Source organism: Marmota marmota, unplaced genomic scaffold (genome assembly GCF_001458135.2).
Source record: "Marmota marmota marmota unplaced genomic scaffold, marMar, whole genome shotgun sequence".
NCBI lineage: Eukaryota > Metazoa > Chordata > Mammalia > Rodentia > Sciuridae > Marmota > Marmota marmota.
In genome coordinates this window covers 26,813,090-26,829,060 of record NW_025999968.1, presented here as the reverse complement: position 1 = coordinate 26,829,060, position 15,971 = coordinate 26,813,090, and the positions used below count along the sequence as shown (strand labels likewise).

The 15,971-nt window shown below is 32.1% G+C and overlaps 1 protein-coding gene across 1 annotated transcript; it reads right to left on the bottom strand.

Moving 5' to 3' along the window:
- Positions 1–225: 225 nt before the first annotated feature.
- Positions 226–14,068, bottom strand: Pou1f1 (POU class 1 homeobox 1). Its single transcript, XM_015478416.2, has 5 exons — positions 13,827–14,068; positions 5,945–6,169; positions 3,505–3,669; positions 2,667–2,727; positions 226–1,802 (listed from the first exon to the last, which is right to left on the bottom strand). The coding sequence occupies exons 1-5, from the start codon at positions 14,008–14,010 to the stop codon at positions 1,592–1,594; spliced, it is 846 nt and encodes a 281-aa protein (XP_015333902.2). The 5' UTR covers positions 14,011–14,068; the 3' UTR covers positions 226–1,591.
- Between the last annotated feature and the right edge of the window lie 1,903 nt (positions 14,069–15,971).

The following is a 15,971-nucleotide window of genomic DNA, read 5'->3' as shown; positions in this document are numbered from 1 at the left end:
CTTTTGAAAACTATAAAATCTCTTCCTCTATGTGGTTTTTACATAGGTGACAAATACTGAGTTACCTACAAAGAAAATACCTTTAGGGCTGAATAATTTGGAATTTACTCTTGAATAAAAGCATAAAATCTAACACTTATTAGGTGCTAAATGTGTGTTTCAGCTTGGTTGGATCATAAGTTACCAGCAGATGTATAATTAAAATGCAAAAACTTCTTGGTAACATATCTATGTTTATTAGTAAGATTAAGGTTGTGGATTATTTGTGCATATACATATATGAGCTATAAAAGGATCTTATTCTAAGTGATTAATAATATAAAAATAGGAGGGGAGGCTGTACAGAATAATTTATTAAGTAAGCATTCTATGTCAACAATTTCCAGATTGTTATATAAAATAAGTTAGGTAACATTGCCAGCAGACATTCAAAATGCCCAAAAAATGGACTATTCTAGATTTATATTATATTACAGTTTGCTTCTACTTGCAAGTTCAAAGAAGTTAATTTTTAAAAGTTAAATAAATGTCTTCTTTGAGATACAATTACTGAAATTGAAAAGCCAAATATCAAACTTTGTTATTAATAATAAATCAGATTCTAACCAATTGACTGTCTTTTTTATAGGAACCCTGATAATGTTCAGGATTGTGAGATCTCAAAAATAGATTTAGTTTTTAAATTAGACAGCACCCTTCATGTTTGTAGCCATTGTTAACAGTACATCCCTTTATTAACAAAAATTACATGCTATTATGAGCAAATACCTTCCAAGCACTGGAGAAATAACAGCAAACAAGCCAGATACCTTCACTGCCCTGTTGCAGCTTACAGACTAATGGTTTGGGGCTCAATTATATATAGCTTAAAAATGTATACACACACACACACAGAGAAAAAAAAAATTTGGCAGTGCTGGGGATCAAACCCAGAACCTGTTATGCTAGGCAAGTGTTCTACCACTGAGCAACACTCCTAGCCCATGTATTTTCTGTAGCTGAACATCAAAAAGCCAATGTTTGGGGAAAATCAAAAGGTTTTACATAGTGTTTCTATACATCTCTTTTGAAGGATTTATGTGGGTTCTATGCCATAAATATTAGATTCAAAGGCATCAGTTCTGATTGAATTTATTCCTACATGGAGTAATAAAATTCTAAGACATCTCTGCTGATCAGCAGAACCAATTCATTAATCAATGTTAATGAATCTTCTAAATGGCTCTTCCCTGATCATATTCCTTACATATATTACCAATTAAAAATTACAAAGCTAATAACCTGGCTTAATAAAAGTTTCAAACTAAAACAAACAAAAAAACATACAAACTGATGTCTATGTGTGTGTGCAGTCTTATTTTTTTCTATTAGTATCTTTTGTTTACAATGTACATTGTAGCTTCTGAGAATAATTATTTTAAAGAAAATAATATAATTTAAATTGTTGAATTCATTTAAAAAAAACAACTGCATAAGTTATTGATATAAAATAAATTTGAAGTCAACCACGTACCTAATTTCTATTTTTGTTGGGAAAGAGAACAAAATGAAAAACAGTAAGGAAAATATGGCTGTCACACAATAGGAACTCTTATCTGCACTCAAGATGCTCCTTAGAAACAGAAAATAGACTTTGATTCAGACTTGTCTTTACTCTCTTTTCTCTCTGCCTTCGGTTGCAAAACCAAACTCTTACTACTTCTTTCTCAAGATTCAGTTCTTCAGCCATCCGCATGATCTCCTGAGAGGAAGGCTTATTCTGTTCTCCAAAGTGTCTCTCCAGAGCATCTTTAGCAGCAATACTGGGATGGAGCAGTAGGGATGAGAGTGAGATAATGTTGATTTTAGTGAATTTTTTGGAAGAACAAAATCAAGTTGAATTTCTTACATATTGATATGAAAAAAGAACTCTAAGGTTAAACACTTGTAAATACAAAATACATTTTGTTAACATTTAGTTGTTTATTGTATTCCAGAGAGCATTACTGATGCCTCAGGAAAAAAATAAATGAGGGTCCCAGCTTTTCTATGTTTGTTCCATTTATTGCCACAGGAGGGCACCAAAATCTTGAAAAAGGAAATGAACAATAGGCATTTGTAAATATCCCCCTCCTCCAAATTGTTTGGGTTATTTTTAATAAACAAAATATCTTGTGAACAACTAACCAATGGAAGCAAAACCTGCCTTCTATCATTTTCTATATGTATGCCCCACATAAATTACAAAAAACAAAAAAATCTTTTGGGGTTGAAATGCAAGATGTCATATTCAATGTTAAAGACAGAAATACTAGACTGAAATACACTGAAATGGCTAGTTTTGTTATTTTTAGTCAGATAGAAACTGTCCTATCAGAGCAAGTACATTTTCTACAAAAGTTCTCTTAGAACTTTCTTAGAAGTGACTATTTGGTTTTTGTTTTTATCCAAAATTTCTGAAACTAAAATGTTTTTTAATCAAACAATATATATTTTTCATGAACTGTTAAAAATTACCAGCTCTCTATCGCTCACTATTAAGTTTTTAAATTGTTTTATAATCTATCTTTTTTTCTTCAATTTTATTTATTTTATATGTATGTTATGTTGTGCCTACATTATATTAAAATGATGATTCCATTTGTAAAATATCTTTTTTTCCCTATAATAATATTGCAAAGGAATACCTTATAGTTGTTCTCCGTTTCCTTTTCCTTTCATTTGCTCCCACTTTTTCATTGTACAAAGCTATAATGTGGAAAAGAGAGATAATTACAAAAAGTCAATTTAAAAGAAAATAACTATCATATTTGGATTTCTTATTTTCTTCATGAAGCAATGAAAAATAAAATTACTTTTCATTTTTGTCTTCAATTTTTGCAGTCTTTGCCATTTTATTTTACATTCCATTTTTTTAAAAAAGTTGAAACAAATAGTAACTTTGCAAATATAATTTTTTTGCAAATCATATCTCCACCTTACTTTTGTTCAAACATTACTATAAGTATATTCAAACCTTGCTCTATATCCAGCATTGACATTAGTACGTGTAAAAAATGTTAAATTACTCATTGAGAAATTCCTTATGTTATTTATTTGGAAGACTGGTGTGTACAAATGCTCTGCATATACCAATTTTAGGTTGTAAAGGTATTCATGTACTGTTAAGTCAGTGGAGCACAGAGGTAAAACATCTGGGTGTGTTCAGATATTTTACCACTTCATTCTGATGTCACATTATCTAAAAGTTTTCCTTATATAGCTTATTCTGTCTTCAATAAATTGACTTCTTTACTTTCTTTGCACTGTTCTTCCCCCTCTTCTTTCCTTCTTTCCCTCCTTCCTTCCTTTACTCCTCCCTTCCTTCCTGTCTCTTTTTGTGATGTAACAAGATGTTTACTTTTCATCTCAAAGAGAAAAGGGGAGAAAAACCTCAAGCCTCTTGCTTTAGCATTAATCCTCCCACTTGCAGTAAATACTTTAGATTAAAACTCAGCACAGTCTTCAGGGATTTAGCTTTAGTACCTCCTACTTGCTCAGCTTCCTCCAGCCATTTTGATAATATTGCTTTTAGTTTGCATGCATTTTTAAAACTGAGTTGTAGGTTTTCAAATCTGCAGATGGTTGTCTGACTGAATTCAGAGCCATGCACAGCTGCCAGGGCTTCCCCAACGTTTGTTTGGGTGTATCCTGTGAAAGGGCAATAAAAATCATTAGCTTCAGCTTTTTAAAAAGCATCAGTTTTGGTTCATTGTCACAAATACTTGTGCATCTTTCTTTGCCAACTATTACTTTTTAAAAATAATATATTTTTGACAATTTAGAATTATTTAGTGAGGATCAGTATAGGATTGTCCAGTACTTCAAAAAATATTCCTTGTTAATTAATGAATTACTTTTTTCTAAAAGTCAAAAAATTTCATATAGGGCTGGGCTGGGGCTATCGCTCAGTGGTAGAGTGCCTGCCTGGCATGTGTGAGGCACTGGATTTGATCCTCGGCACCGCATAAAAATAAATAGATAAAGATATTGTGTCCATCTACAACTAAAAAAAAAATTTAAAAATTCATATGGGAACATCAACCATTTGTAATATTTAGTCAAGTTGGATGGATGTATTATAAATAATTTATAAGAAAAATATTCTTATCTTTTATCATGATTATTAAATATCTGATGATATATGATAAAAAACATTAATATACCAAGTATAATGCATAAAATACGTTATAGATATTTTAACTCCAAACATGAGTGAAATATTAAACTATATTGTTGAAAAGTACCAAATAAAACTAAGAAATACGTATACTTTCCCTAAAAATATGTCTATAATGAGGTTATGATCATACATTGTATGCATACATCCAAGCACATTTATTATATTGTTTGGTAATGCTTCTGTCTCCAAGCAAAAGATCCTTATTGACTGTCCCAAACATTTCTAGAATACAAGCTAAAATAAACCATCAACATGTAATTTGAAACATTCACAGCAATACAAACAGAAGACTGAAAATGAATGTCATAAAGATTTCTACTGTTGTGTTTATTACATTAGTAACTACATATTATTTTCAGGGCCTAAAGCTATATACCTATACCTATAAAGTGACTACATATGATGCCATCAATAAGTATCATTATAAAATTCTCTGATTCATTTCACAAGTTCAGCGGTTCAAACTGTCATTTCATTCTACTTTTTAAAATAAACTACTTCATGAATTTTAATGACAATTAATTGTTATAGCTGTTATGTTAAAAACACTTTTCAATAGAAAATGAACAATAGCTCTGAATAGACTGTCACCAGAAAACAAAATACAAATGAGCATTAAATATGTAAAAGAATACGCCTCACTCAAAGGAGAAATTTGAAATGAAACTAAAATGAGAGGGATTGGGGATGTAGCTCAGTGGTAGAGAGCTTGCCTAGCATGTACAACTCCTCCCCCACCCCCACCCCACCGCCAGCATTGTAAAAACAGAAGGGTGGGGGGAAATACCGTGAGATGTCATTTTTACTTATTTGTTTTGAAAGATATAAAAGATTAATAACATATTTTTCAACCATTATTGACTTTATATTCTTGTCACTGTTCTAGATGCTGAGGATATACCATTAAAGAGAAAACAAAAAGAAATAAGAAAAAAACAAAACAAAACACCTAACACCTATTTTCTTATATTGTGAGGGTGGCAAAACAGACTATTGGTGGTAGTAAAATTTGGTACAATTTCTGTGGAGACTAGTTCAACAAAGATCTGTTACAAGTAAAATTTTTAATCAGAAAGTCCCTTTGTACATTTTTCTTATGTATATATTTATATAGGTATAAAATGCATATTTAAAGTTAGAACTGTGGGCATTGTTAAAGTTAGGCATTGTTTTTGACAGCAGATGATAAGAAACCTAAATTATACCAGAAGAGGATTTGTAGAATACATTGTAGTATATTTTATAAAATGGAAGTCAACAGATCCATACAAGGAAAAAAGCTCTAAAAAACTCAAAACTCTTCCAAATAAAACTGCATCAAAGAATATGTGCTAATTTATATATGCACAAGATATCTGGAAAATACAGGAGAAACTAACAACATTGGTAAGCAGAAATTTTTAATCATGTGAATTTATGGTCTATTCAAAAGTTCACATAAAATATAGATTAAAAGGGCACTCCCAAACTAATCTTGAGGTAGATAAGTTTTAAAACAGTACCTTTACTTAAAAAACAAACAACAACAACAAAAAAAATCCAAACAAATTAAAGAAAAACACTTTTTTTGGCTATTATACATGGAAATAATGTTTTTTTTGTAGATTTTCATAGTTTCACTAACTGAAATCTGCAGTAGAGATGTACAATGAGAACTGTCTTAGACTTTTGAACACAGCATAAGAAATTTCACAGTGACAGAGTAGGATTGTCATATTAACAATCCTTGCTCTTAACACATACCTAACTTAATTCTCCTCACTTTAAATTCATTGGCAAACTTTTCAAGCTCTCGAATTTCTGGAGAATCCATGTCTATTGGTTCTTCAACCAGTTTGCTCTTCCGCCTGAGTTCTTGCTTGAATTCAGCGACTGTGGTGTCCTCTGCCAAGAGAGGCTGGTGGAGGGCAGGAAACCCATGACCCAGGGTGTGATCAGGAAACTTGTAAAGGCAAGGAGTTAAACTACCTGTGAGCAAACAGAGGAAAGCACAGGCCATTGGTTATTACCCCCTTGTTTTTACACAAGCCAGGGTCTTGCCTGTTAGAACCCCTTATTCTTCCCTGGCCAGTCTCAATTCCTCAAGGTTACCTTACATCCAGCCTCCCAAAGTAGGAGTCACAGTAACTCAGTAGAAATGGAATTTTTTATCTTCACCTTCTCCAGAGCAGCAAAAACAGAAATAATGTCAAAGGCAAGTAGCAAGAGACTGCAAATAATTAAAATAGAAATGTTTTAAAATTCTCTCAGAAGTTTAAGATTGTCAATATTTTTTGCCCTTCTCTCTCTTACCTATTCCTGAGAATCTGAGTTTGTATCTCTGTCCTCTTAATTAATTAGACAAATAATCTTTAGTGCTGGGTAAAATTGAGGCACCAATCATTTTGAACTAGCTGCTGTGCCACAAGTTTTCTTGTGACTGGGAAATTGATTTTACAATATTAATAAGTTGCACTTTTTAAAGAATTAGTAAATGTTTAATTTCAATTGGGAAATAATCATATTTTTAAAAAAACAAAAACAGGTAAAAGAAATTATGAGAACTTAAAATACATTAATATGTTTAAGTAGATTTTAGGAATGAACAGTCCAACAAAGGGTGATTTTACAAGTTCTATTAAAAAGTTGTCAACAAACTTTTTGGAAAATATGCAATAGAATGGAATAACTTCTTGGTGATTATTTAAGGAAAATCAAAAATAAATGGCAAGGGAGATACAATTCTAGATATTAAAGGTAGTCACTCATAAATGATGAACTATTGATTAGTTTGTTAAATGAGAACAAAAATGATACACTGTTCTGATATTTTAGAAAATGCTATCCAACTCCATTCCTCATTAGGAAAAAAGGGATCTATCTCCATATAGGAGCATAGGTGACAGTATGGCATATAAGATGAGTTCCAACATACTTTTTAAAATCTTTCTTCATAGGTACATTACTATTTTATAAAGATTTCATTTCTGTTTATTTTAAATGACATGTATAACCAAGACATTTTGGTACAGAAATATTGAGTAACTTGTGAGTACAAATACTTAAAAACAAATTATTATAAAATATGTGCAATAATTGTTCTTGAAAACAGTGGAAATATATATCAAGGCTTCATGCTCTTTACAAAATCCATAAACCCATAAACATATTCACAAATCAGACATGAGTAATAATGTAAAAAATAAATCTTTGATTAATATATCAGTATGTAATGAATAAAATTATCACTAAGCAAAGTGTTGACTTATTTATATGAGAACATGTAATTATAAAGTAAGTGCACCCTTATCCAGTAGAATATATCATTTCCTAATGAAAATTAAAGATACGAATGAGAGATTAAATAAAATGATATTAAATAAATTTGGTTGCTTCATATGTATGAAAAATATTTGGAAGACACTAGTTTTGTCTTGAAAAATGTGTGCATTTACAAACCAAAATTATCCAGTTAAATTGTTGTGTATCTTCTACCTAAGCATACCATAAGGTCTGAATCTGTTAGCAATTTTGATTACTATTTTCAATTTGTCTTTCAGATCAGAATCATTTACTACTGCAAATCTTCTATGCAACACTTTGGGCTTATTTCTCATGGTAATGGTCCTCATTCTTACACAAACGAATGAGTTAGAATATGTATTTTCCCCCAAAATTTAAAATCTAGGAAATTTAAGAAGAAATTAAATAATTTTCTTCGAGTTCCACAATGAACCATTCAATAGTAAATAGAACAGAATTCCACTAAGCACTCAAATAAACTACATCAAGACAATTACCTAGTTTATTTTCCAAACTGTATGCACTCAGGTAAGTTAAATGACTTTCCTTTAAAGGGTTTTCCTGCATTTAAACACGTTTGGCTACATTAAGCGAAAGCTTTCTGACAAAAATATTAATTAATTAAAAAAGTGTATTATCCCTATTTCCAGGAATATTCAAAAGTAGTTTATACATTATAAATACTGCAAAGAAGTGGACACTTAGAAAATAAATTTTAACAAAGTCCATGAAATGTGTATAAGAAACACTATGCTTCAGTTTGGCATCCAAAGTAAGAATAAAGACATGATGTGCAATACATTTTTATTCTATGTTATATAAAAGTTTCCACAATTATTATCAGTCTAACAGTTTTCTTAGAACTAACCTTACACAATTCAGCATAGTAGTTGCAAGTACAACCAAAATGCCATTTATAGCATGTGTTTCTCTAGTTAAGGGAAGTGGGGAGTAATTGGTATGGTATATGTGGCAAGAAATTTTTCAAATCTTTTTGAGTCTGGATTACTGAGGAAGAAAAGCAGAAAGAAAGTAAAAGATGTGCTATTCTTACACAGCAAATCTCTCACAAACATTTTTGGAAACATTGATAAAGCAACATTGTGTCTTTAGATAAAGGATCTAAAGAGAGTGTGCACTAGACAAGCACACATTTAAATAGCTCGGACTCATTCTCATCCTCTCCACAGCCTAAATATGTCTTCACATTGCAGATTAAGCCACCACAGCCCTTCTGAATTGTTCTGTATGTAATTTTGTATGGCAGAGGTGAAGGATAGAGGTAACTCTTTTAAAGCAGGCAGTGGAGGACAGAGGTAGGGCTTGCCTTGCAAGGTACTGATTCTGTACCATGGCATGGGGCAAATTGTTCTTCTGCAACATGTGACAGAAGCTGACAACTTCTCAGGTTATGGGCTTGGTGGGGGTGGAGAGGGAAGCAACTACTTAGCCATAGAAATGCATGAAAACATGTATTTGAATATTTCTATTTATTCCATCTTTTTCCCCATGCATAAAAATTGAAAGCAAATCATAAATCCCAATTCTGATCTTTTCACCTTTATTGCACTGGTGAATGCAACTGTTTGCAACAGGGTCCACTGCCAGTTTTTGTAAATTAAGTTTAATTGAAACATAGCCATGCCCATGTAGCTTGGGACTGATCTCCTGCTACAATGACAAAATCAAGCACTTGCAACAAGAGTCTAGAGAGCATAAGATATTTACTGTCTGGCTCCTGACAGGAAAAGGTCACCAATTTGTAGTCTAAAAGGGAAAATACTTCACGTTACTGCTACTGAAAGACCTTTTGTGATTGGTTGAGAAGCAAAAGACGTTGGAACTATTCCTTCCCTCACAGTGGATAATTCTGAACAACCATAGGAACACTTTAGGGTAAAACAAAATGAAAGAGGAGCGGAGAGATGGAAGGAGGTGAGAGGGAGAGAGGAAAGAACAGACTGGACAAAAGAAATTTAAAAAGCATTTTTTTTTTTTAATGAAGAGATGGACTTGAAAGTAGACTTTTTTCCCCATCTCATTGGTTGAAGTAATTTTGGGTGCCCCTTGTATTAATTCAGGTCAGGAGGAGGACATTTTCATTCATAATTATCCTTTCCCTTATTATCCACTTCTCATCAAAAGAGGACGGATATTCATTCTTTTGGTTAATTCCCTAACATATTTCTTTCTTCCTTCTTAAAATTAAACTTTAAAACAAGAACTATCATGCCAGTTCTTGGTTCTCCATTGCATCTTATATCCAAGCTAGAGTTAATATTCAGTGCCAGGAGGCTGATTTGCTTCAATTCCTAGGAAGGAGTGACGTCCCAATGAGCTAAATTTCAAAACTCTGCTTTAGAAGCTGGAGAACACAAACAATCTCAGATACCCAAGAATCAGTGTTAAAGATTTTTGTTAATATTTCGTTCTGTGCTAATCTAGAAAAGATTGGAGTAGCATTTATATTTCTCTGTTTCCTGTTATTTGCACTGTAGATTGTTGAATCGTCTAAATTGTTAGAAGTGAAGGAACAGAAGAAGGAATTTTAGCAACAAGAATATATGAAGAGATCAAAACAGAAAGCAGGTTGAGTCGGGTACAAATTTTGCTGCTAGATTTATAGATATGGAAAGATTGAAGCTCAGAGGTGCTATGTGACTTAAACAAGGTTAGTAATTAGTTAATGGTGTGGCTTTTGCTCCCAATTAGTCATTCTGTTTATGCCTGTGCCTGAACGAGGAGGTACAATGGATTCATCTGATGATTAAAATCCCCCATACTAAACTAACAAAGTATTAGCTGTAGCTCTTCCCTTCCTGTGAGCTAATTTAATAAAATGCTCAAATGAAAGCATCAGAGTATAGGTAATAAAATAAATAAATTAAAATAGTAATTTCACATCCTTTGAAATATAATTCTTTCTGGAGCTTCATTTTCATGCAGAGCATGTGACACAATCTGTCTTTGTTGTTGATAAGATGCGTCTGTGGATTGGGAGAAAGTAGCTGATTCACACCTTCTAATGCTTCAGAAAATTCAAATAACAACCAGATTTCTATTATGTATTTTATATCTTTTTTTCTTATTTATGAATTCCTGTATTTTATGACTCAATTTGTGCTGCTTCTCTGAGAATGAAGGCATGAAAATATAGATTCTTTAAGGTTTAATCTGCCATGAAGAAAATGCTAATGGTGGGTATAATGTCAAAATACAGACTTTCTGACAAATTATAAAGCATATCACATTTTAATGATATCTCTCTCAGAAATATTCAAATACAACTGTATGCTTGCCATAGTGAGCTTTTCATTCAGTGAAAAAAATAATTTTAAGGCCGCAATTATACCTGCAAATTAACAATTTTGCTCTTGTTGCCCCTAAGACAGGTTTTGAATCTGGTTAAAAGGTTTTCTCAGGGGACTTTTCCTTTTTAATTGTGATGAAGAAGGGATTAGTGAAAGAGAGTTTGTTAACTGTCTGCTTGAGTGAACTTGTACCCACAAAACCTGAACTGCCTGTGGAATTTTATTGTGAACCCAATCTGTTGGCTCCAGTCCCAGGAACAGTATGGATGTTAGGATTTTGAGGCCAGCTGCAAACCCATTGGGCCAGCAGTGGCCCTCTTTGATGTGGTGGAAGGGAAGAGTTATCATTAAGGAGCTGAAGGTATTATGGCAAGAAACTATTGGCTATTGGTCTGTGGCCAATTTTTCATTTGTGCTGTCTTCTAACAAGGGGCAGGGATTGCTTCTGTGCTGGAATAAGAGGGAAACAAAAGGTAAACCCGTGGTTCCTAGAAATCACCTTCAATGAACTTTCCTCCAAGAGACAGCAGCATCTAACTATGTGCTTGTCATTTCCTATCTACATAATCAAAATATTGTAAGAGAAAAGAAAGCGGTCCACCTGCAACTGCAGTAGCTCAATGCACAGATTTGATCATTTTATAATGGGAAGTAGTTCATCCCTGAGGAGGGTTGTTCTTATCACCTATGAACACTGATTAACTTAGGACATGGGTCATAAGTGGTCAGTTCTTAAAGGCAAAGAGTATCTTTGGCTTTCCCTATTTCTGAATTATTAGAAATCACATCAGGCTTCATTTTACCATAAAAGTGAGGATGCTAGTTTATTTGAAATGTTATATGACAGAATGTAAAAAAAAAAAACTAATCTTTTTCTGAAATACTTTAAAGTTTTAACTGTTTTTGAGTCTTAAACTGAGATGTTTCAAGAAATTCAAGAATAGAGGATTAAATTATTTCTTTTTATTTCAAAATTATAGGCATAAATTGATGTTTCTTCATTTCAAATTTTATCTAGATTATAATGAAACATAAGTTAAAAGATATTTCAAAGTTAAATATATGATTCCTTCATCCAAAATTTCTCAGTATCATCTCTCTCTCTCTCTCTCTCTCTCACACACACACACACACACACACACACACAGAGTCTCTATTTAATATAACTGATGAGAGTTCTTTTCATGCTATAGAAATAAACATGGAAGATTAACCAATTTGTTTATAAAATAAACAACAAATAAAAATTTGTGCACAACAAATTGTGCCTTGTATTAATCAATTAAAATTTTTTATCTGCTCATGCCGTAAAATGAGTAATGAGTTTTTTCATGAGGAGATCTCTTATCCAGATTTTTTATCTTCCTTAAAAACTATACTATGGATCAGGAAAATGCAAGTCAAAACTACACTAAGATTTCTTCTCAGTCAGAATTAGGATTGTCAAGTTTAAAAGGAACAATAATAAATTCTGATGAGGATGTGGGTTGTAAAGTACACTCATACATTGCTGGTGGGATTGCAAATTAATACAACCACTATGGAAAGTAGTGTGAAGACTCTTCAAAACCGAGGAATGGAACCACCATTTGAACCACCTATCCCATTCCTCAGTATTTATCCAAAAGATCTAAAATTGGCATACTACAGTGATGCAGACACTTTAGTATTTATAGCAGCACAACTCATAATAGAAAAATTATTAAATAAACCCAGATGCCCATCAACAGATGAATGGATCAAGAAATTATGGTATACACACAATGGAGTTCTACTTAACCATATAGAAGAATAAAATAATGACAGCTGTTGGTAAATGGATGGAAATGGGAAAAAAATCATGCTAAGTGAAATAAGCCAGATTTAATAATCAAGAGTCAAATGTTTTCTCTCATATTAGGAAGCTAGCAAAATAAGGGAAGGAAAGTGGTGAGGGAAGGGATCAGATATTATGAAGATATAAGGTAAATCAGTGGAGTAGAAGAAGAACCAGAGGGAGAGAGGGAGGAAAGAAGGGAAAAGGGTAAAAATATAGAATGAATTTAACAATAATGTGTTACATACAAATATAAATGTATCAAGAATAATTTCACCTGTACATATTTGTAGAAAATTCCAATCAAAAATAAATAAATAAAGGAGTGAGAGGAAGATCCATAGAGGAAAGTAGACAGAATGGGGGAAGGAGGAGGGCAGGCAATGGGCATGGAATGAAGATTGAAGTCAAATTGCTTGCACATATTATTTTGCCAAAATTAATCCAAATACTATGAATAATACTCAAATTTTAAAAATGCTATGTGCTCCTATGAGCATAAGTATATCAGCAATTATGCTTGAAATGGTGATACTTTACTTATCCAGAAGAGATAAGTATGTAACTTAATTAATTTCATTCTCAGTTAAGACTCTCAAGCATCTCAGAAAGGGTGGCCAAAGCCCCAAATAGCTATCAGGAAAGTCCTCAAAGATTACTGTCAGCTTTCAGACAGTATCTTATTAATCTTTATGGACCAAATAGTTCAAAAGAAATACTGTGGTGAGGGAGATGTTCAACAAATCTCTTATGTGTGATATGGCAGCCGTAGCCACATGAGGTAACTGAGCACCCAAAATGTAGCTAGGGTACCTGAGGGAACTGAATTTTAAATTTTATTTTATTTCAATTAATTTGCATTTAAATTTAAATGCTACTGTATAAATATTGAAGGCAAGCCCGCAATAGCCTCAGGTGTCAAATGGCAGTTTGATTTTTTAATTTTCAAATTAAAAAATGCAAGGCAAACATAAGAGTTTAGAAGGACAACAGTTTATGAGTATATATAGAATAGAGCAATCAGATATGACCTCTATGATCTCTGAGGACATCAAAGATCAGGGAACATCTCAATAAGTGGTGATTTTACCAGTAAATTTCAAGGTTAAGATATCAGAAGAATTTTATGTTATGTACTGGTCACCATTCCCAAAAGACCAGAGAATTCATTGGTTTCCCTCAATTCAATATCATATACAAAGATAATTTTTCTTACCTGCCATCACTCCATAGGTTGATGGCTGGTTTCCATAATGACAGGAAGGAACAGAATAATGAAGTCCTGTTGCTGTATTTCCCAACGTTGTCACAGAGAAATATGTGCACGAACATTTAGGAGTTTGGATCAAAGACAAAATAGATGGGACTGGTAAGAAAATGTATGAGGATTCAAGACACATTCAGTTCATTTCAAAGATACACATTTATGTGATTCTTAAAGCTATATGCCAATAATTTCTTTTCATTGGGGAGAAGTTTTTAGTGAGTAGGCAAAATTAGGGATCAAACTTCACTTTTGGTAATGAGATCTTAAGTTATTGGAGTGAACTATAACTTCCATTAATTATCCTGTGATCTGTGCTATAGCTACAAGTACCCCATAAAGGGGTGACGGGTCAGTGTAGATCCTGGCTTTTTGGGGAGTTTCCATCCAATACAGACATTACAACAACCAAGAATAGCCTCTTAACATTGTTATGCTAGAAATTTTTCTCTGGAAGAATAAATACTGAAATTGACTCTTGAATAGAAGTCTGTAGGTTTGCTTATTTTCCTAACAACTTCCTTTCACAGAAGAGGAAATGACAGTATCCTGCCAGTGCATAAGATTGTAACAATATCCCTGCTTTCAGGGTGTTCAGCAAAACCTGTGAAATGGTATGATGGATTTGATGTATTTATGCAGGTTTTCTATGCACACATTTATTCAACCATTTTTATGATAAAATCAATTGGAAAATAAGTTCATTGTCAATTGAAGATATACATAAAGCTCTGTGTAAACATAATCTTATTTATATATATGCTTCATGGAACCAATGTGTATTTTAACGGAAATTTGAATTACTGAAATTTTATCAAGTTTTAAATATAAATCAAGTTGACGAAGAGCAAGGATTATCAAATATTAAACTGTCAATGTTTCTTTATATATTTTCTCACTTTTCCCTCATGTTCTGGATAAGGTGGTAGATTTTCATAATCATAACATAAACCAATCTTATGAATAAACGAGATATCGTATAGTATAGGACTAGGATCCTTTGAAAACAAAAGGCCCATACTCTTTCCCTTGACTGCGAGCATGGTGGCACACACCTGTAAATCCCAGAAACTTGAGAGGCTGAGGCACAAGGATAGCCAACCTCAGCAACTTAAAGAGGTCTTAAGGGCTTAGCGATACCCTGTCTAAAAAATAAAATTTAAAAATATCTTGGGCTTTGGCTCAGTGGTTAAGCACCCTGGGGTTCAATCCCTGGTACCAAAAAGGAAAAAAATAAATATTAAGATATGATCTAGTGATTAAAGACTTGAGGACTATTCATAAAGAAAAATATATTTTGTCTAAATACAGAACAATCTTTAATTTTTTAAATGTCTGAAATTCATTTTATAACTGACATCAAAAGAACTGAAATTGTTTTGCAATATAAAGATGACAACAAAATCTTACTATGTATTCAAAAATCAAACAAATAAATATAAACACATTTAATACCCAAATTTTCTAATTAAAACCAGTTTTTCCAATTTGTAGACAATTAGATACATATAACTTCATAAAAAAAGTATTAATCAATTTAAAACAATTTAAGGTTTTTTAACCATTTTTGCTGGAATGAAACTTTTTTACTTTCAACTTTTGAATAATTTTCTTATTCTGGTTTTATGAAGTTGGGTAAAGAACAAGCTAATTTACTAAATGCTCTGGTATTTGTTTCTAAAATAAATAGGCTTCTTACTCTTGAGAAGCCCATACTCCTTCCTTTTGACTGCAAAAATCATTGCTTTTCTAAAAAAAAAAAATTCTGTTTGTGCCTAAAATCAAACAAATCAGTAGGATTTTAAGCTTAAAATTAGATCCCTTTGCTAGATCACTACCTCAATTCTAAAGTTCATTTTCATGCTGACTAATATTTCTTTATACAGCAGTAGTTAAAAGAAGCAATATATTGTTCTTATACCTAATATGTAAAATGATTTATTATTTAAAATATATGATTAACTATATGGCAATTTTTTAGATTGATTTATAGTATATGTAAAAAGTATTTATGACTATATATGTAATATTATATGTATATAACTATATATATATATATATATATATATATATATATATATATATATATATATATAT